This window comes from Anabrus simplex, chromosome 3, assembly GCF_040414725.1.
Source record: "Anabrus simplex isolate iqAnaSimp1 chromosome 3, ASM4041472v1, whole genome shotgun sequence".
NCBI lineage: Eukaryota > Metazoa > Arthropoda > Insecta > Orthoptera > Tettigoniidae > Anabrus > Anabrus simplex.
Genome location: NC_090267.1, coordinates 109,804,922 through 109,828,923, shown reverse-complemented (window position 1 = coordinate 109,828,923; position 24,002 = coordinate 109,804,922). Strand labels below are relative to the sequence as shown.

At 37.9% G+C, this 24,002-nt stretch overlaps 1 protein-coding gene across 1 annotated transcript in view; it reads left to right on the top strand.

Annotated features, from left to right (window-relative positions):
- The window catches only part of LOC136866675 (C2 domain-containing protein 5), a 559,159-nt gene that overhangs the window by 124,381 nt on the left and 410,776 nt on the right, over positions 1-24,002 (top strand). Inside the window, exon 7 of the mRNA XM_068226804.1 lies at positions 7,502-9,840. Within this exon, the coding sequence (XP_068082905.1) occupies positions 7,502-9,840 (2,339 nt within the window). The remainder of the gene's footprint in view (positions 1-7,501; positions 9,841-24,002) is intronic.

Sequence of the window (24,002 nt, the reverse complement as noted above, 5' to 3'; positions counted from 1 at the left end):
CCCGTGAACTGCTGTTTCGTAAACAAAATTAGAATGTTTTCTTAATATGTGTGTAAATAACTTGGTCGATAGCAGTTGTGAACTCGTTAGAAATAATGGTTAAGTAAACGATAGCTTAATTTTAATTCTCTACACTGAAATGAAGTAAGAATGCGATACACCTCATGATATGCCAGAGCGCATCAATAATTTCTGAGGTTAGATTATCTTTTTCTCGCGTCTGGTTAAATTTCTGTAAGGCTATTCCCATCTAAATTTACAGCTAGAAGATTATCACTTTTCTACTGGTGCTTGATATGTGTTTTAATTTAGGTTAGGTGATGCTGTTGGAATGAGAAAACTGAAGCATTTACCGCAAAATGCGACCTTTGTTATCGGTTTCTCGCTATGTGCACTTGTGAGCTCTCTTATCAACATTCGAAGGCAATGTCGGAGTCAATTAGTAATACCCGTCAGCTGCTGTTCCATAAAGAAAATCAGAAATGAAAGAAGTGAAATGTTTTATAACAAACACGAAAATTTAAATTTAAGAACTTCATCTTATATCCGTGTAGCCTCCGTGGCTCAGACGGCAGCGCGTCGGCCTCTCACCGCTGGATACCGTGGTTCAAATCCCGGTCACTCCATGTGAGATTTGTGCTGGACAAAGCGGAGGCGGGACAGCTTTTTCTCTGGGTACTCCGGTTTTTCCTGTCATCTTTCATTCCAGCAACACTCTCCATTCCCATTTCATAGCATCTATCATTCATTAATCATCACTTTGGGAGTGGCGACCCCATCATACTAACAGCCTATATCTACTTCATTAATTACATTCCTGACCCGGTCAATGACTGGAAAACAGGTTGTAGGTTTACATTTACATCTTATATCTGTATTGAACTGAGAACGTGAGAGAGGTAACTTAAAGGGTCCACCATTTCAATACAAAAAGAATGTGATAATGGTTAAGTTACAACATTTTACTTGAGACTAGTTTCAATGCTGTTGTGCGTCATCTTCAGCCAAAATATGAAAACAGGCATGGGTACATATACAATACACGAAATAGTATAACATTATGCTTAACTATGATTAAAATAGTAAATTACTATTTGGTAACCAGCTGAAACTGAAACTGAAAAATTTGATGATTAAAATGGCTCACATGGTTGGACGAGATTAAGAGGAGAAATTCAGATTTATATGAAAGGTCTCAGAAATACAGCAGTGTAAATAAGGATGTAAGGAAAGAAGAAATTTCAAAAATGAGCAGAAACTATTTTAAATTTAACATACATAGTGACTAACTTGATAGGTTTTATTCATTAAAGAATTGAAGTTCCTATTTGACTCTATTTGAGTTCCTCTCCGTTCTCCGTACAAACAGGCCCATCAAGGTCCCGCATTGGATCGAGAACTTTCTGGTTTCACAACAATACTTCTGTCAATGCTGTTAACACGATCTACTTGCTTAATTACTTTATAACTCATTGTTTACCTTATGAAAACTGATGATACAGGTCATTACCAAGTTATATATTATTAACAGAAGAACAACGATTTACGTCAGTTTTTAGATGTCAACATTCAACATTCATCCTGTGTTCATTCACGCCATGCTCAAGACTTTTAGGCATTACACAGCGATAAAGACTTTTTAAACCATTTAATTTTTTTCACTTCTCTTTTATTATTCCACCATCAAGTCCCTAACTTGTAAATTTTGTTAGAATGGCTTTTAAGCACCATCATGTTGTATATTTCATCCATTTAATGCCATTTACTGTCTATATTTTGTATTATAATATATATATATCTTTGTTCATTTGACCTATTGTGGCTGATAATGGTGTCCAAAGACATCGAAACCGGTCGCTAATAAAAACGTTGTGATCTTGTATTAGCAACATGTTTTGTATTGATATAAGGTGGATCGTTTGTACTCTCCTTTATTGTATGTTAGAGTAGTAGCTCTCGAAACATGTACAGTAGATAATTAAAATAAAATGTGAGGTATTGACAAGGTGGAGAAGTGTTTTATAGAAAATGAATATAAGTCAATACGGACAAGATTGAACCATCATGGTTAAAATAATAAATTTGAAGGTGACGTTGGAGTCGATTAGTAATGCCCGTCGACTGCTGTTCTCTGAAAGAATATTCAAAATGAAAGAGGATAACACGTTTTTGTAATAAATCCATAAATAATGTGGCCAATAGCAGTTGTTAACTCGTTAGAAATAAAGGATGAAGTAAATAATCACTTAATTTTTAATGTTATATACTGAAATTAAGTAAGAATGTGACACACCTCAAGATATGGCGGAGTACATCACTGATTCAGAGGATAGTTTATATTTTCTCGCGTCTAGTTAAATTTCGGAAAGGCTGTTCCCATGTAATTTTGTAGTGAGGAAGTTATCATTTCTCTATGTGCACTTGAAATACATTTTCATGGTACATATACAGTTGAGTTAGGTGACACTGTTTCAAGAAGAAAACTGGAAAGTTTGCTACAGAGGCCTCTGGAGTGATATTATAATTTTTTCAGAATGAAATTAAACATACACTTTTACGTAGTGTCGGATTTCGAAAAATAACAAACTAGCAAGCTGTAGTATGGATATCATCCACAAAAATGCAAGTTTTGAAGAAATTGATTGCCGTTTCATATCGATTTTAATGTTTGTGGGTTTTTCCCATATTTTACAAAAAATTGGATAAAACGACAATCCATTATAGCAAGTAACTTTTTCACCGTTATGAATTCTCGTTATAACAGCCTTCTTCTGTATTAGAGAGGAGCAAACAAGTCACAATAAGACATATAGAGAGGCAGGTACAAGAAATGGAACACATAATAGGATGAAAACGTAGGTCAGTAAAAAGCACAAGGTTGTATTAAAATTTAGCAAATGTCATGGTTGAATTAATTGCCCAGAAGGGTAAAAAACCATTAATAAGAATCATTTTATGTGTTTTTATGAAATACTGATCTGGTTTTATATCTAAGAATAAAAATGTCTCTGTCTTACATCTTTTAATTTGATATATTTGAACATGTTACTTTATATTCAATGGTTTGATAATGAACCTTGATTATTTCTTCACAACTTCTCACCAAGTGGACACTGAAAAGGAAGTTCAGAATATGAGGAATGTATTGTGAAAAAAATTGTTCTTGTATGATCTTTAAAACAGTAATCTCTTTACCTGAGTGTAATGTTTATAAAATTCAGTTTGTCCTAAAAATATGTTATACATTTTGTGACTTGATAAGATGCAAAAAGTTATTTAACCCTTCTGAGCAGGAGCATTTAATCTATCCTTCACTGGATGTGGGAGGAGCTTTCACTGGGCATTTAAAGGCTAGCCTACCTGTGCATCAAACTGTTTTATGATAACATATCTCTGTTAATTTACAACCAATTTTGATTATTTTGGAAATAGCTTTTCGGTCCACTATATACAGTATAGTGTGTTTAGTCTCACTGTCACTGAAGTGAGGTAATTTGCATATGGATTAAAATTTGTCTAAAGATATGAATCAAATAAGGGGCGTGACAAGACCTAAAATTTAGTTTCGGTACTATTCCCATCAACATGAACAGGGATAAGATAACATACATCTCATTTTCATTGACTGGAATCAGTTCCCATACCCTAGATCGAAATGGAAATAGCATTCCTCGGGACTATTGTTGCTGTTACCTACACTCAGCTGGACGAGTTCAAGTGAAAAGAAAATTGAAAGAATTTTCTAGTTGCATGGCATTTAGAGCTAAATCTTGGGGGTGAAAAGACCTTACAGAATGTTTATTTCTTATATAATTATTCATGTCATCCCAGTAAAAATTACACGCAACACTACCGTATCTAGCACGAATTGTGTCTGAAACAACCGTCTCTTCTGTATCATTTCAGCCTCATCATGGTCTAATTCGGCAATATCAACAGCACTGTCATCAGAATCATTACTAAAATTATAACTACTATCCTCATAATCACTCAAACATTCATTTAACATGTGTAGTATAGCATCACTAGAAAAATTGCCCTTGTTGACCAAAGCCATTGCAGGGAAAGCACATGAGTAAATAGTTGATGAATTTTACACTTCGATAATGAGGTGAAAAATCGTTAAAATAAATTGATAGATACATGAAATGACAGAGTGAAGCTTTATCTAAATGGCTGTGAAGAGACTTTGGACATAATTTGAAGGAAACTCACAAGATGAAATGACAATGCAGATGCGACGCAATGCGTGTCGGACACGTCGCCCCACAACAACAGACGACTATTACAAGACGTGTGCTACACGTTCCTCTACGCTGTCGGGTTAAATATTTTCTTGGTGGGGCATATTATGAAGTTAATTTAAAATAATACGAGAATGAGAGCAGAGGAGAAGAAAAAGAGAGATAAAGTGTATATTGCAGACATTACACAGGAGATGAGCATTTCAATAGACAGTGCACATGCCATCGTCTGAAACCAGCTGGATTATTGGAAATTGTGCTCACATTGGGTTCCGCAGTCATTAATATCCGAACGCAACAAGGTTCATAGCTTGTCTGGACTTCCTTCGGCGTTACTCTGTGGAAGGTAATGAGTTTCTAAGCCACTTCATTATGAGTGATGAGAAGAGTGCATCATTTCACAGTGGAAACAAAGAGGGCATCTGCAGAACTGAGTCACACATCCTTGCCGGTGCAGAAGAAATTCTCAATTTGTGCCATCAGCAGGGAAGGTAATGGCTACTGTTTTGTTTGAATGTGAAGGAGTTATTTTCATGGAGTTTACGTAGTGGTGTTTTAATTATTAATTCCATCTCTTACTTCCAAACATTGAGGCCGTTGTGCAAGGCTGTAAAGAACAAGTGGCAATGAAAGTTAAGCAAAGGCATTGTTCTCATTCACGACAATGTAAGACCACACAAGGTGCACACAACACAAGCTTTGCTTCAACGATTTCAGTGAGAGGTATTGCAGCATCCGCCATACAGTCTGGATTCTGCACTATGCAATTTTCATGTGTTTGGTCGGCTGAAAGAACATCTGGAAGGAACAAGATTTACCAATGATGAATAGATTCAAACAGCAGTTCTCCAATGTTTCCAGAATCTAGACCCCCAACTTTAGTATCCGTGAATCTAGAATGTCACTAATACTTCTTTAAATACATATGTTCTGTATCCCCAAAATTTAGGCTAAATATCAACTCACCATGTGAGTTGGCCGTACGGTTAGGGTCGCCCAGTTGTGAACTTGCATCCGGGAGATAGTGGGTTTGAATCCCACTGTCGGCAGCCCTGAAGGTGGTTTTCCATGGTTTCCCATTTTCACACCAAGCAAATGCTGGGGCTGTACCTTAATTAAGGCCACGGCCGCTTCCTTCCCACTCCTAGGCCTTCCCTATCCCATTGTTGCCATAAGACCTATCTGTGTCGGTGCGACTTAAAGGGGGAAAAAATATCAACTCATTGACAAATCATTCTAGACTCCCTCCTCAAAACAACATATTTCTAAATATATGCTTGCACAAGTTCTGCCCGAATTTTAAACTGTACTGGGACACCCGTTTCACAGAGGGCAGAGCTTCTAGAGTGGTAGAGGAGCATGACCGAAGGGACATATTTTTCTGGGACACCATAAGTACAAAGCAAATACCAGATAGGTTCATGGGGAGCAATGTCAAATTCCTTTTCCAAATCTAGAAAGATCATATAGACCCTTCTTCTTTTCTCCCTGTGCCTCTCTGCCAGCAATTGGTCAGCATACATAGCATCTGTTGTTCTGTGGCCTTTAATGAAGCTACAATAGTTTTATGAGACAGTAAAGATGCTTCATAGGCGTGCATCTATCTCTCGCTCAAAGATTTTCATGTTGTGGCAGAGGGGACAAATTTGGTGGTACACATAGTAACATCACCCTTGCCTTTCCAAATTGGCATGGCGATACTGGTCTTCCAGGTGGATGGTATTTCATTGTCTTCAGTGCACTTGTTAAAGAGTTCTGCTAGAAATTCAGTCCCACATTGCCTTATCTCCTTCCAAACACCATCTCTGTAAGATGTGGATATTTGTAGGATTTGAGTACTATTTACATTGTACATGAACTAAAGCTTTTATTAAGAATTTATTGGTAAAAGTGAAAACAATGTTTAATATTACAGTTGATCAAATGTTTGTATTCATGTTCGAGTGTTTTATCATTTCCTCATATTCTGGACTTGGTGCAAATTGAATCACTGTGTATGCATCACTTGTTGCATTGTCTTAACTTTCCACACCTTGTAGATTGTTACATTTGGTTATTCTTTGAGTTGTGTTCTTTTATGGGCAGCTCTAAATTTTTTTATTTTATTTAAGCACAAGCACTATTTAGTTCTTAAAATTTCTTTGATATTTTTCCTTATCAATGGCAGTTCTGCATCCAGGCAATTTCTGAATGGCCTTCTTTGTTGTCAAATTTACTTGCTCAAGAATACTTCAGTTCAGGATTTTATTAAGATTACGTTCTTAACTCTAGATAACATGAAAGTTGCTCAATGTACAGAAGTCTTATTGCAGCATGAATTTTGTGAAGTTATCTGAATATTTCACAAGACAAATAATTGCTTGCTTCTGCTTAGAGTCTATTGCTAAACATGGCAAATTGACTGCAGTTGCGGCATTTTTCTACTGTGCATAATTTTTTTCTCTTGATTTTAATATTTCGTATATATATACCAAATTTTGGCTTGTTAGTTTTTGTATACCATAGTCAAAATGGAAACAAAACTATGCTGATATCTGTTGAACAAGTCTTGTGTTGGCCTCACTTAGAAGTATGTTATTATTTTTATCTTCCAAGCAGTGCTAAAATGAGCAGAAGAAATCCATTGTTCACTAAAATTTGCCCAAGTTCGTTCGTTGATAATGTTTACATTTCTTGTAAAACTTTTGCAATAAAGAATAGTTTTGGATGTTTAAATAAAAACCATTAGTGGCATAATAGTAAATCATATTTTAGGCATTTTTGTTTTAAATGGTAGTTAACCTAAAATATAGTTTTTCATTAATGGTGAATATTCGGAAACAAATGATATTTATGAAAAATATATTTTAGAATTCAAGTTCCAATTATTTTTAGTCTTGTGTTTGTATTATTTATATCTGGCTGAAAGTTCTTCCCCACTCTTCAAAAAGTGTAGTGTTTGCACATTTCTGATAAGTTGTCCTGATAGACTTCCTTTCCTCTCTGGCTTTTATTTCATATTTTTTTATTTCTTTCAATTCTTCCAGTTAGTAGATCCCTTACTTTATGGTTCCAGTGAATGTCTTCTGCTCTCATTCCAAATTAAGTCATATTTGCATGTGTTCTTTCCTATATATTTCAACCAACATGATTGTAAGGTTAAAGGAAAGACCTTTACTGGAATGTTTTGCATTTTTGGAAGGCAGCCATTTCAGTAAACTAAAACATGTCTTTATTTTTTTCTCTTTCTCTTTTTTGCGCCCTCATTCCCTTAATAGTGGCATGTTTTCTTCAGATATTAGCAATAGTAATGGCTTTGTAGATGGCAGTGTTAGTGGCCTACAGCCTTTGATGTTGTGTGTTGCCCCACCGACCCCTAGGTTGTGTGTTATTTCTCCTTCTCTTGGCACTTCTCCCTCTCCTTTCCCTTTCCCTTCAGGCTCGAGTGTGGGTGCTTCTGAAATTCTCTCTCCTCCTAGAATGAGCATGAAGTTCTTGAAAATCTGCAAGCCTACTAAAAAGAAAAGGCTACCTGTTCATGTTATACCATCCTTTTTATCTTCGGGTTCAGAAGGGATTCGGCCTGGCCGTGGACGCCTTGAATACACGAGACATTATTCTCAGCCTGCTACAGACATTCCTCATCTGATGAAGATGGGACGTTCCACTCAGAGTCTTTCCTGCGGTATTTCAGATGATGCTGCTCTTATTAAACAACTTACTCAGGAGGAAGAAAGGAGAAATTCACATTGTGGAAGCAAGGTTTCTCTTGGCATGAAAGTGATGCGGAAGTTCCCTCACCCTAAGATAGGAAAGAAACTATCAGCTTTAAAATGTAAATTTCAGTCTGATTCATCGGTTGAAGACAGTGAAGCTGACAGTTCTTGTTCCTCTATAACTGACTGGCAAAGCAATTCTGGAAGTGCTCATAGTGGTCATGATTTGCAAAGATACCATAAAATGAAATTTCAGAAGAAACACAGTAGATCATCCAGTGATTCTTTGGCCGCAACTCTCATTCGGTCTCTGATGGGCAACAGTATCACTGCTCTTGATAGAGTTGTTGAGGTAAAAGAGAGTCCAGGATCATCTCCAACTTCTCCGTCCAGAAGAGAGAGTTATTCTGTTGATCCTCTGACCCCAGAATTAGTAGCTCAAAACTTGACTATTGGGGCAACTGTGGAAAGGAATGTTTTCATGCCTTCATCCTCTTCAGACTTGAAGATCAATCTCTCTGAATCTTACCTTCGCCTTCCGTCATGTGAAGAAGGGCCATCTTTAAGGTATGTAGATGGCCATCTGTTGTCAAACACTTCCTCAGGAATTTCTTCTTCTTCAGACTCTTCAATTACAGATGAGGATGGCTCAGAAGATATTTCACTGGATTTAAAGAGTAAAGAAAAGACCCCTCCATTTCGCTCATCAGTTTCACCTCAAGGAAAAGAAATTGATACATCTAATGATAGAAATGTTTCTGCTGTTGATAGTGAGCTGCCTCCCATTTCTTGTAAAGATTCTCTGTCATGTGAACACCAAGCAAGTAGTATTAATGTAACAAATTCGTCCTGTATTAACACCAATGTAAGGAATTTGATAATACAGCGTACACAATGTTTAGATTTTTCAGAAGCAGAAAATCCATTAGCTGCGAGTACTCCTGTAGGTACTGACTGCCCCTTTAATAATTTCAACGAATACAAACAACGAATTTATAAAGATCATGAAACTCCTGTGATAACTCAAAGCAGTGAAGGCATTGGTGGTGTACATTATGGTAGTTCTGCCAATTTTGGTGGTTCTATAATGGGCAGAGACACTGTAATGCCCTTGAAAGCTTCTTTGAAAGATATGGCTAGTCCTAATACTGAACCCTGCATAAAGTGTACGGCAATTCAAAATGTTACTGTACCTCTGCTTGCCATTACTGCTACAACACCAACAGATGAAAGGACCGATATTGAAACAAATTTTGATAGTTTCAAAGGTGCTGTCATCCCATCCTCGCGCCCATGCATGAACTATCTCCGATCCACTTCACTCACCGAGCCTACTTCCAGAATACCAACAACCTCTCTCCTGACTGAAGACGTGACCCTGTCTGATTCCACCATTAATCTTCCTGAGAGATCAGGCAGTCGGAAATTTCTCACAGCATCTGGCACTGTAGCTCGTAATTGCATTATCACACCTCAAATGTCGATAGTGGACCCCACCCCTTCCACTGCCTGCCGCATGGGTGTGATTAGTGCATATGATAAGCGGATGGCTTTTTCTGCACCAGCCAGAGATGGCAGTGCCTTGCTAGACATCCCTGTAGCACCCCTACACAAGAGTAAAAGTGCCACCAGTCTGTTGTCACATCCCGTTGAGCATGATACTAACTACGAGGATTTGCAACACCACGTCAAGCATGGCCCCTGCTTCGTCCCAACCAGCAGGCAGTTACCTGGCGAGGAAGTTGCTGATAAACCACCGAGCTCCCCGACTTCTGGAGTCCATTCTCATGTGGTGGCTATCGCCAGCAGTAGCAAGATATCCCCATCACCTGCCCGGCTTAGCAACCTACCAGGGATCCACAGAAGGTCTTCAGATTCAGATCTCAGTATTACTCCTAAGGGTGAGTAGAAGATTTCATGTATTAATGTTTTTCCTATTCAGTTTTCAAAATGAACTTATTCTTCTGACATGAGGGACTTTATTATCATAATATTAGCTATTGAAAACCAAACGTGTTAGTGACAAGAATCTAAGAGAAAAGAATGCAGTTTTTCGCCTCAGATATCCTCTGAGTAGAAGATGGTATAAGTGGTTTTTTCCTTGGGGAATAACAATAAGGGGCACATGGAAGAATGTGAAATGTATATGCCATGCTTTAAACATTCAGGCAATGATACCAGGTTGTTTGAAAAGAAAAAGATTTAACTATACCCATTTATGTTGCATTTAGAGCTCATTGTAGGCAGCAACATTCAGCAATGCAATTATTTCCCCATATAGACGTGCAGCAGTGGCGAAGAGGAGTATTGAAATGTGAACTTTTTCAAATGTGGTGCCAAGATTCTGATCAATGAAACTGCATCAGGAACTGTTTGTATGTTCACATGTATAGGTATATTGACATTACACAAGGTCTTCTTCACCTACGGGCTACTAACTCCTGATCACAACATATTAAAACATTTGCACTCTTCATTACTCCTTTTTGTTTTTGCTACATGTCTGACTGCAGAAATAATTGGATTGCTGAATGTGCCTGCCTATTACAAACTCATTATGTGACAGAAATGGGTATCCTTTTCTTTGAAAGAAAAGAAGAGTGAAAAACAATTTGGGACCACTACCTTTGTGCTTTTTAAAGCACTGGATACACATTCCATGTTCTTTTTTAAGGCCTTATTTTGTTATTTGCTTAGGTGAATTTTAGTGGCTATCTTCAATGAATCAGAATATATTTGTGGTGAAAAACTAAGGTTGACCAATATTTCAAAGAATGTATTCAAGGAGACTATTTTAAGTACTTGGATGATATTCTTCTCGCAAAAATAAAGAAGATATGGATCAAAGTGTGTTTTTTTTTGCTAGTTGCTTTACGTTGCACCGACACAGATAGGTCTTTTGTCAACTATGGGACAGGAAAGGCCTAGGAATGGGAAGGAAGCGGCCGTGGCTTTAATTAAGGTACAGCCCCAGCATTTGCTTGGTGTGAAAATGGGAAACCACGGAAAACCATTTTCAGGGCTGCCGACAGTGGGGTTTGAACCCACTATCTCCCGGAAGCGAGCTCACAGCTGCGCGCTCCTAACCGCACGGCCAACTCGCCCAGTAGGATTAAAGTGTAGCAGTAACTTGTGGTTTATTATGTACTTTATTGTGGTAGATAAGATATTACATGACTAAACTAGCTTACATTGTTCAATATTAGAAATAAAAAGTATGACTTGGGTAGAATCAGATTATTTCATAAGGTTAGGGTGGTGCTGAAGTAGCTAGTATACTCACTATAAGGCCTACTAATTGTTGGTAACAGTGTCCAGAGGATACCTGTGCCAAAGAAGTAAGATCTGCCATACATTAAAACTGATCTTGCCAGGTAAAACTGTATTTATGATTAACTCTTATTGTTGCTTAAGTGCGGCCAGTATCCAGGATTCGGGAGATAGTTGGTTCGAACCCCACTGTCGGCAGACCTGAAGATGGATTTCCATGGTTTCCCATTTTCACACCAGGCAAATGCTGGGGCTGTACCTTAATTAAGGCCATGGACGCTTCCTTCCCACTCCTAGGCCTTTCCTATCCCATCATCGCCATAAGTCCTATCTGTGTCGATGCGACATAAAGCAGCTTGCAAAAAAAAAAAATTGTGGTCCTGTGTTGCCAGTGAGTGTTGAGACAAATAGACTCAGTTTTAGGTAGACATAGCCAGCTAATGTTTAGATTTAGTATCCTATGTTATCACAAAAATAGGTACAGGGATAGAATGAACTCCTAGATCTTTTGATGTGTGTAGTTATTCTTGTAATGGTCCTTATTGATTGAAAAACAAGTAACATGACATACCTTTTTATTTCTAGAGAAGAAGATTTCCCTCAGAAATAGATGGTGATGTAATTTTTGAGGGACTGTTAATTTTCTGAAGTGTCAACATTTCTGCTTAAGTTTTTAAAACTGTTTATATTCTGAAGCTTCATAATGTCTTGCCTAAGTTTTTATAATGACAGAGATGTTAATATTAAATAAACACTTTAATGTTTGAATACTCTTAGTTAGGGACATTTCTGTATATGTTAACCCTCTTTTATCCAATTCTAAAGGTCTTGTTCATTACAACTATGGTATTCTTCTGTTCTCTGAGGTATTCTCTTTAACTCTGTCAAATTAGAGCATTTCATTGTGTAGATCTTGTTCTATATATACCTTTCTTGGTCATCTTCTGACTCGTTTATTCCTCTTCTGAATTATTTATCTGTGATTAAACACTTTTTCAGTAAATATATTTCTTTATATAAGTAAGAATTATAATTCAGTTTCAAATTAGAATAATGAAAGCTTCAGAATTTTTTCAGTAGGGTACATAGAAGTAAGCAGTTAAGACGGAAAATATTAGACAATCCTTGTACTTAATTGCTATTCCTTTTAAGAATAGAGAGACAATCAGTTCAACTTATATAGGAGTGGAGAAACTGATCAATGAGAAATCAACAAAATGACAAATGCTCAAAAGTGATTATTCCTCTGATTAATGTTAAGATATATTGAAATTAAAATGATTACATACTAAACACTTCCTTATTCCATGGAGTCTGTTCAATTACGATTCCATCTGAAATATTTTCAAAATAGACTTCAAAAATTGATATTATACTAGTCAACAAGGTTCAAATTGAGTATTCAAGTAATCATGAATATAAACAACTACTTGGGGATATTTTTTCTTTTTCTTTCTTGAATCAGGTGTACTACATAAGGCAGACAATTCATCAGGCTACTTTTTAAAGTCATGTTTAACATTCTTAAATTTGCATAAGATCATGGCAAAATCTGTCTGCCTGTCGTAGTCTAGGAATCTTGTATTAGAATTCCACCTGGTTGACACAGTTTTGATTACTAGCTCTGCCACAAATTTAAGATTGGTTTGAGAGTCTGACATGGACAATCGTTTAAGTGATTAGTTATATGACTTTCCACCTATCAGGCTAGTTGGTTTGTTACATAGTACTGACAATATGACTGTAAGCTTGCATTTGGGAGATGATGGGTTTGAATCCTGCCTTCAGGATGGTTTTCCCAATTCCACACCAGGCAAATACCAAAGATGTATCTTAATTCTTAAGTTTGAATAATATTCTGACAAAATCTGTCTGCCTGTTGTAGTCTAGGAATTGTGCATTAGAATGCCACCTGGTTGCACACTTCCCAGTCCTAGTTCTTTCCCATCCCAACATTGCCAAAAACCTATCACTACTAGTGCAACATTAAGCAGATAGTAAAACATAATCAACTCCTGGTGAATTCTGCAAAGTTATTCAGTGTATTACTTCCTTCCTCATATCATCATCTACTAAAGGCAATGCCTTGTCGCTGTAGCCACATCTGACGATCATCTGCTAGCCTTTCATGTTGTTATAGGAACCACGTGCCAGTTCACCGACGGAATTCCTGATGCATGACATCCTTGGTTGTCCCCGTGGTCTCTTTCCCAGTACTGTACCTTCAGTGATGATTTGGAGAAGAGAGTCATGTCTCAGTTCGTGTCCAAGGAACTTTGTTTTCCTCTTCTATATCGTATTTAGTAAACTTTACATTCTTTGAAACAAGGTCATCGCCTCATATCGGCCCATTACGGGTACACCCACCAGTATCAAGGATAAAGCCATACAAGGCATCAGATTTCATGTAGACTAAGTGCCGTATTTACTCGTGTATTAGACCCCAGTCTTTCAAGACAAAGAAAATGAAAAAGAAATCTTGCATACAAGATCCCCGAATGTACGTCATCAGAGAACAATCATTCTGCTTCAGTGTGGGTACAAGTCTTATTGCAGCTCTGATGACACTGCACAAACTGTGAGTAGTTTTGTCCGTACAACCCACTCAATGAAAACACACGTTGAAGGCGGTAAATCTGTGTTTCGTAGTTAGGAAATGTCCACCACCGTAGCGTAGGCCTATTGCAGCTCTGATAATGTCGCACAAATAGGTGAATAGTTTTGTGTCTGACCCACGCATTGCAAGCATGCATCAGTCATGCTATATATTTGTGTGTTTGTAGTTAACCCTCAAACACATGCGTATGGGGTGGAATCCAACCAAGGCCATTTTATTTCCTTGTCGTCATCATCATCATCATCATCATCATCATCATCATCATCATCATCATTATTATCTTCCTTCCAAGTATTGGGCCATGTGTCCCGTTACAGTCTTGCATTTTTCTTTTTGCAAGACTTGAAAGCAATCAAATGTCCTTCCGACAGGTTGCTAGCCTGAAGGAAGTAAGACCATTGGTGGGGCTGCCACCTCTCAGCTAATGGACTAGCTGAAATTGCAGCATTTCCTCCGTAATGGATGTAAGGGTTATACCGCCATGACTCGGTCGACAGGGCCTCATCTGTGGGAACAGGTTTTTTTCATCTCGGGAAGGTGAGATTGACATTTGGGCAGGAGAGGTTATGTCATAATCATCATCATCATCATCATCATCATCATCATCATCCTTCCAAGTACTGGGCCATGTGGCCTGTTACGGTCTTGCATTTTCTTTCTGTCGCTTCATTGGACGTCCTATAGATCTTGTGAAATGTACAAATCACTTCTCTTTGCTCTCCCAGCTCTTGTACCTTTCCAGCTGGATACCTGCAGAAAGAGTTTTTCTTATATTATCTTAAAATCTCCATTTAATACAGTAATTCATATTTTACAATACAATGATATGTGGGGTGGAAAGCATGCCGGGCGTGTGTCTGTCTGTGTCCTAAGATCTGGCGTGTGTGCTTGAGGGTTTAAGAATGTCCGCCAGCATAATGGTTAGCATGATTAGCTGCCATTCTCGGGAGTCTGAGTTTGATACCGTTTGGTACCGTACCGCCAGAGATTTACGAATAGCAGGAAGGTTGATATGCGGTAAAAATGGTACATGTCTAAAAAGAGCTGCACCACCTTAGTTGAGAAATATTCACGGTTGTTGCTATTAATATAGCAGGCGAGATCATTAAATTCCTCATAACTCGGGCCTGTATAGGTATTTTTTGGAGAGAAGTAAGTTTAAAATGTGATAAAAACTATCCGAACATAACGATTGTTTTACTCACCATTGTACCTAACAAATAATAATATTGATTTTATGTCTCCACTTACTTTTGACAATTTTTGGAGATGCCAAACAAAACATTCTAGGGTATGCATTAAAAAAATGGAGACAACGAACGTACAAAATTAAACATTATGATAATAAAACACATTACCGCCACACCTGTAGATATCCATAAATGCAGCAAACTTTACTGTTATTTAGTTTTTATTTGTTCTGTCATGGAACTGTTGGCACTATCAAGGTGATATCATACCTAACCTAAACAATGTGGTCTCTCCTACCTCATTTACAGCTTTTTAGGTAAATCCTGATGTGATAAATGTAGGGAACAAGCATGAAATATACTTGAAAATAAGGGTCTGGCTTTCAACAGCCGCAGTTACCAAAAGAATGCTTCCAGTCACTATATATTACATTCGGAAGTACAACTTGTAACATACGCTAGTTATCAGATGGTGGTTTGGTACGCTTTCTACAGCACGGCTTTATTCAGGAGTGGCTTCTGCTACACATACACCAACTGGGAATATTAGAGGCCATCTCCAGAAACCATTTGGGAATAGATTCACACTATTTAGACTCTACAGTCTGGAACTAAACTATTTTTAAAAGGTTCGAAAAGATGGGAGCTCGAATGCTCTCGATTGCAGTGCATTGGCTTATGAGATGGCACTGAAGATGACGTCACTTGGAATGCCGAGACGCCGGTAACAGGGAAGTTGGTGGCGAAAGACGATAATTCAAATGAAAGCAGTGATTATGTTTACTCATCTTTACTGTGTGGTAAGCCTACTGCTCAACTGACAGAGACAAATGACTGGCCATTAAGTTATTTTATATCAATACTGCATAATATGATAATATTATCCCTTTTCTCTATGGGGTTTAGTATGAAGCGAGTCGAATCTTCGTAGCGAGTTTTTACTACTGTCTGCTCTTCCTGACATCATCCTCATCAGAGGAATTGTGAGATAAAACAAATTACGTGATATGAGTAAGTAAAACTGACTATATTTACTTGATATGTAGGCCTAAAAGTCATGTTCACCATTTATTGTCTTTTTACATTTAGAAATACTGTCTTCCAATGAAAATAGCCAGTATAACTCAAATACATTCATTAAGAAATTAGGAAGGATTTGAAAGAAATTGTCCTTACACCGGATGACATTATGGATAAGAAAAAAGTAAACACAACACTTAAAAATATGTCTTTCCACTTTACACTCACAAAGAAGAAAATCCCAACTAGAATATTCTCTACATAAGAAAGGGCAAGAATATCCACACATATGAAGAAGTACTGGGAGGACCGCAAGGCTCGGACAGTTCCTACCAAGAAATCGACAAACCAAAGGGTTGATTAAAGTTATCCAGTCTGGTCTCAAAAGAAGTAGTATTTTGTTAAAGAATAGTGTAGAATGTTCATGTGTACAATTTATAGCTCTTTATAGCCTAGAAGTCATGTGTTCACTGCACAAAACTTGAGGTTATCGCATATTGGACCCCCTCTACTTTTTTTGGCTGTAAAAGTGGGAAAAAAGGGGTCTCATATGCGAGTAAATACAGTAAATGGGATTGTTATACTGTATTATGTTACCACCAACAACATGATTTAGCTGACAGAACATTCTTTCACTGTCTAGGATATCACAGGAATTAATCCAGTTAATGCTCCATACCCTGCTGATACTTTTATTGGTGGTTCAGATAAAATGACTATCACAGTTTTATGAAAATTGGAAGGATTGAGCATTTGATGTTATTCTAATTCTCTCCTCATGGTTTGGATCAGTCTTTAGCATAAATTTATAACACTCCATGGCTAAATGGTTAGCATGCTGGCTGTTAGTCACAGGGGTGCCGGGTTCGATTCCTGGCAGGGTCTGGAATTTTAACCTTAATTGGTTAATTTCTCTGGCACTGGGACTGGGTGTATGTGTCGTCTTCATCATCATTTCATCTTCGTCATGACACGCAGGTTGCCTACGGGTGTCAAATCAAAAGACCTGCATTTGGTGAGCCGAACTTGTCCTCGGACACTCCCGGCACTAAAAGCCATACGCCATTTCATTTCAGTGCTGTATTGGTCTTTCATTTGGTCTTTTGTTTTCTGTGTATACACTGTGTGATCAAACGTATCTGGACACCCCCAAAAACATACGTTTTTCATCTTAGGTGCATTGTGCTGTCACCTACTGCCAGGTACTCCATATCAGCGACCTCAGTAGTAATTAGACATTGTGAGAGAGCAGAATGGGGCGCTCCACGGAACTCACGGACTTCAAACTGGTCAGTTGATTGGGTGTCACTTGTGTCAGAAGTCTGTACGTGAGATTTCCACACTCCTAAACATCCCTAGGACCACTGTTTCTGATGTGTTAGTGAAATAGAAACGTGAAGGGATACGTATAGCACAAAAGCGTACAGGTCGATCTCGTCTGTTGACTGACAGAGACCGACGACAGTTGAAGGGGGTCGTCAAGTGTAATAGGCAGGCATCTATCCAGACCATTACACAGGAATTCCAAACTGCATCAGGATCCACTCCAAGTACTATGACAGTTCGGCGGGAGGTGAGAAAACTTGGATTTCATGGTCAAGCGGCTGCCCATAAGCCACACATCACGCAGGTCAATGTCAAACGACGCCTCACTTGGTGTAAGGAGCATAAATATTGGACGATTGAATAATGGAAAAACGTTGTGTGGAGTGACGAATCACGGTACACAATGTGGCGGTCCGATGGCAGGGTGTGGGTATGGCGAATACCCGGTGAACGTCATCTGCCAGCATGTGTAGTGGCAACAGTAAAATTTGGAGGCGGTGGAGTTATGGTGTGGTCGTGCTTTTCATGGAGGGGGCTTGCAACCTTTATTGTTTTGCGTGGCACTATCACAGCACAGGCCTACATTGATGTTTTAAGCACCTTCTTGCTTCCCACTGTTGAAGAGCACTTCGGGGATGGCGATTGCATCTTTCAACACGGTCGAGCACCTGTTCATAATGCACGGCCTATGGTGGAGTGGTTACATGATAATAACATCCCTGTAATGGACTGGCCTACACAGAGTCCCGACCTGAATCCTATAGAACACCTTTGGGATGTTTTGGAACGCCGACTTCGTGCCAGGCCTCACCGGCCGACATCGCTACCTCTCCTCAGTACAGCACTCCGTGAAGAATGGGCTGCCATTCCCCAAGCAACCTACCAGCACCTGATTGAACGTATGCCTGTAAGAGTGGAAGCTGTCATCAAGGCTAAGGGTTTGCCAACACCATACCATATTGACTTCCAGCATTACCAATGGAGGGCACCACGAACTTGTATGTCATGTTCAGCCAGGTGTCCGCATACTTTTGATCACATAGTATAAGTCATTCACTTTTTTTGGAGTTCTGTCAGAATCCATTCATCACTTGTGCCCAGTGATTTCATTTTTTGAGAGTGTATTTTGTGCTGTATCGTGGCTTCTGTAAACAACTTCATAAGACTGTATTCCAGATTTTATCATGTCTTGACTGTCTGTGTAGGGTTCTTACATGTTTCCTCACTACCTCTTGTGTTTCAGGTGGGGGGATTGAATTTCAGCACAGTCCATTGATTATTAAGATTACTTAAGCATGAGAGACCTGCGTTTAATTACTGTGATTCTTACGTATCCCATTTTGGGACAAAATTGCTGCATTTCGATGTCTCTTAAAAGCCATTGGTCATTGAAAGGACATTAAACATTTTGATCGCTGAGAACGAAAGGGTTACAACTCAAATATGAAATTTTGAGATTTTATCATCAATGTATGGCTTATTTTGACTTCTACAACCTCTGAAAATGTTACTACATAAAATCTAAAATCTAATGTTTTCATGCCAGGAAAATGGTTTTCAATGTTCTGACATTGGTTGTTATTCTTAATTCAAAAGGGTTACATTTTGAGTTGTAACTCTTTTCCAGATTATAATAAATTATGTAAGAAATATGGATCGAGCAGTTTTCTTAAAAGTTGTGTAACAAGTGTGTTTCGAGAGGCAATGATGTAAACTGCTAAAAACTTTACACTCTTCTTCTGAAAAATCATGGATTTTGAATTGTAACCATTTCATTCTCGGCCATCAATTTGGCATCATCATCATCACTATTTCCTGTTGTCTTGCCAACCATATTCTTGGCTTTTTTAATGAAAAAGTAAGTACAGTCCTTTCATGTTTGATGTTGGAGTGGTGTAGGCTGAGATTGTCACGCCAGATCTTTGCATTGCTCTAAAGAACAGGCTTTCTGCTTTTGTAATTTGGGGCCAAAACATTAGTGTAATGGATAACATGGTTGACTCTGTGTTTTCAGCCACTCCATGTATTGTTAATTTATTATTCATTCATTTGTTTATTCATTCATTCTTTCATTCAGTAGTTTATTCTTTCATTCATTCACACACACACTGAAGTTTTGCCTTCTTATTGCAGCCATTCTCTTCTCTTCTGTTTCTTGCTGTTCTTTTTAATTCTTCAGGTCTTATGAAACCTATCATCCTTCGTGACCATCCTCTTACTCTCTTCTTCCTAGCACTTTTCCCCACCAAGGTGTTCAAGAGAAAATTATGTTATGTTATGTGTTCTCCATGCCTAAATGATTAGCGTGCAGGCCTCTGGTCCAAAGGGTCTCGTGTTCGATTCCTGGCCATGTCGGGGATTTTAACCTTCATTGGTTAATTGGTTAATTGTGCCATCTTCAGCATTAGAATTAATTGTGGATAGAGCCCCATCCTCATAGTCGCGCAGGTTGCCTATAAGGCATCAACCCGAAAGACCTGCATCAGGCTTTTCTGGAGACCACACGCCATTATTATGGTGAATTTTATTAATTTATTCTATTCATATAGCAAAGTATGGTCTTAATTGACTTCACTGACAACCTCAGCATTTGTTTTTCTTTCTGCCCAACTTCTCCATACCTGGACCTGTGCTGCTTTCAATCACCTTTTGTCTCTTCCTCCTAGTGTCCAACTTTCACTACCATATAAAAAGTGCTCCAGACAGGCATTTGAAGAATTATTTCCCAGCCTGCTGGTTAATAAGTTTCTTTTATTCATGAACACTTCCTTTGCTTTGGTAATTCATATTTTTTTCCCCCTAAGTATTCCTGTTATCATCTGTAATGATACCACCAAAGTAAATGTAACCTTCAATGATCATAAATTAATTAGGCTTATAAAGAGATTATTCTCATTCGATACTCTAATTTTGAAATTCATAGTTATGCTGTTATGTTGTTATTCAGACTGACATGTTTCTTCTCTTGTGACCACCTATTTCTATTTTTTGTTAATCAGTTGACAATTGTCCAGTTTCTTGATGTCCTTGTGACAGTATACAAGGGCTATTTTTCTCAGCTACCGAGTTCGATAGCTGCAGTCGCTTAAGTGCAGCCAGTATCCAGTATTCAGGGGGTAGTGGGTTCGAACCCCACTGTCGGCAGCCCTGAAGATGGTTTTCCATGGTTTCCCATTTCCACACGAGGCAAATGCTGGAGCTGTACCTTAATTAAGGCCACGCCCGCTTCCTTCCCAGTCCTATCCCTTTCCCATCATCGTCGTAAGGCCTATCTGTTAAAATTGAAATAATAAATAAAGAGGTTCAACCTATTCAATACAAAAGAATAAGAAATGCAGTAATTACATTCTTATTTAATAATAAGTAGAAGTGGTACCGGTTTCGACCGTAGTCCAGGTCATCATCAGCCGATTATAACGTGAAAAACAATGCATAGGAAAAAGAAAATAAAAGATCAAGTTCACTCCGGATCAGTAGAAGAGGCGATCTAAAAATAACGGGGGTAGACACTGTAAAATTCAGAAGAAGTAAAATGTAAGTCACTTAAAAGAAACAGTGCGTAATTTTCTGAACAGCAGTATGATACACGCAGTGTTAGACAAAGTCTTATAATGTTTATGAAAAGCGGAGAACGGTTAAATGAGCTAGCTTGTGTACACTGTCAGGCACAAAGTCATAACACAATCGAACACATATGAAGATCCATAATCGTACTGAAGCTGAAGATGAGTAGATCAATTGAAGTAACTTGCCAGCTCCCGGTGATCAGCACGATATATTCAATATCAGGCACTGTGGTTTCAAACGCCAACGTAAAATGAAGAATAGCTTAATGATCCAGTGTTTGCTTCGGTCGCGGGAATGTAAGTATATATAGATACATATAATATAATTCAATATAATTGAATAAGTAATTATGATCCTGGATCATTACATTCCTGCTTACTTACATTCCCGCGACCGAAGCAAACACTGGATCATTAAGCTATTCTTCATTTTACGTTGTTGTTTGAAACCACAGTGCCTGATATTGAATATATCGTGCTGATCACCGGGAGCTGGCAAGTTACTTCAATTGATCTACTCATCTTCAGCTTCAGTACGATTATGGATCTTCATATGTGTTCGATTGTGTTATGACTTTGTGCCTGACAGTGTACACAAGCCAGCTCATTTAACCGTTCTCCGCTTTTCATAAACATTATAAGACTTTGCCTAAAACTGCGTGTGCCGTACTGCTGTTCAGAAAATTACGCACTGTTTCTTTTAAGTAACTTACATTTTACTTCTTCTGAATTTTACAGTGTCTACCCCCGTTATTTTTAGATCGCCTCTTCTACTGATCCGGAGTGAACTTGATCTTTTATTTTCTTTTTCCTATGCATTGTTTTTCTCGTTATAATCGGCTGATGATGACCTGGACTAGGGTCGAAACCGGTACCACTTCTACTTATTATTAAATAAGAATGTAATCCCTGCATTTCTTATTCTTTTGTATTGAATAGGTTGAACCTCTTTATTTATTATTTCAATTTTAACTGTGATACTTTTCAATACGGAACAACGAAATTTTTATTTTTAAAAGACCTATTGTGTCGGTGCGATGCAAAGCCAATATCATTTTCCTCAGCTAAGGGCTGTGTTGCAATAAAATAAAAAGTACTTCATATTTTTGGGCAGTTAACATTTCATCCAATTCTACACATATTTGGCTTTTCCACATAGTTTCCATTTTTGTTCAAACATTTGTCGTGTTGTGAGATCAGTTTCTCTTGACCCTTGTCATAGAAGTGTGCCACCTGCGATGAGAGCCATGTCTGGGCAATACTTTCACTTGCTTGTCGGTACCATGATGCTAGTGAAGAACCTTATCAGAAGAACAAAGAAAGATATGGTAGTCACTAGGCGCGAAATCAGGGCAGTAGAGGGAGTGACTGAATTGCTGCCAGTCAAACGATTCACTGTGAGTTTGCATTCGAGTTTGCTGCAGAACGAGGTCTTGCATTGTTATGAAGCAACAACACTGTAGTAGACAGAAGGCCATGTATTTATTCTGGATTGTGCAGCAAAGTTTTGTCAAGGTCACACAATACACAGCTGGATGGATTGTTGTCCCTGGCAGCAGTCCACTAGCCGAACATCACTTTTGTCTAAAAAAGCAGTTGTTGTAATATTGCGAGTGGATAAGTTGGAGATGATGTGTATTGCTACTCCATTTATTGCTGTTTGGATGCAGTGGCCACACAGAACATCCATGTCTCGTACCGCGTGATAATTAACGTATCCACAAAGCAGCATACGTAATGCTGTCAGTTGGTACAGTTATTCACATCTATTTACAAATTAAACACACACATAACCTTAACCCATTCTGGTCTGGGCCTGAATATCCCTAACAAACATTCTGGACTGGACATTTCTAAGGATTTGAAAAATATTATATCTCTGTACCTGTTGGAGATATTTGCATGATTCTTTTTCTTTATGCTTGTTTGAACATCTATTTTAAAAAAAATATTGTTTATTTTACATCAGCTATCACTTGAGATTTTAAAATTGTTTATATATTATACCATATTTTGTGAATGAGAAAAACCCTGACGGATTATTAAGTAAGTACAGTTTTCTGAAATACTATTATATTTTCCCTAGATTGATCATGTAAAATGTGCATTGCAATTACAAAACAACAATAACAATGAAAATGATATAAAATAATAACTGTTCAATAATAATAATAACAGTAATAAGAACAACGAAAATGGGAGCTCTTATGAAATTTTATTTATATATTTTTAATTGTACGATACTAGCTCTGAAGGTGATGTTAGCGAAGATGATATTGAAGGCATGTAATTGTAATTTTATTCACAAATGGAAATATTGACATCTAAATAGGAATTTGAAACAACATCTTGGAATTCATTTTACAGTTTACTGTATGTTCCCGTGCATTTCGTAACTACACGAATAAGTAAGTATATCTACATATTAGTCAAGTTTTCTGTTCTTTAGATGTGAGGGATTACGATTAAATAAAATATAAAAAATATAACTTCTATCAAGCACTTGCTTGCTGCGAAACTCCATGTTTTAGAGCACATTGAGTGACAACACCTACCAATGCACACTCGTCAATTATATTGTAAATTCTCTGACTTAGACAATACTGACATCTGTTGAATTACTCTCGTAAGTAACACATGATGAAACATAATGCAGTCGGCAGAATGTGTGAATAGCTCGTTCTCAATTTATAGCAAATTGCCAAACCTTACTACGGGCTATGCTCGCAGAGTGGTGTGGATGTAATTTTGGCCACTGCAAGCTATGCTCACAGTTAGGCAGAAAAACAAAAACTGGCATCACAAACCGCCATTTTGACAATTGCCTATCACTGCACATGGAGATTCCAAACTTAAAAACACAGTTGAAACAGATGACATGCTTAAAAGCATGTCACAACACGTGGTCACAAGTATAACCTGTTAACTCATAACTCTACTGAACAATAACTCTTCTCTACCGTCAAGATTGCCTTCTTATATACTGTATGTGCCTGAGCAGGCTTCTAGAAAGATACATTACAAAAAATACCTTCTCGAAAATTCTAGAGTGCATAATACATAGATACATACAG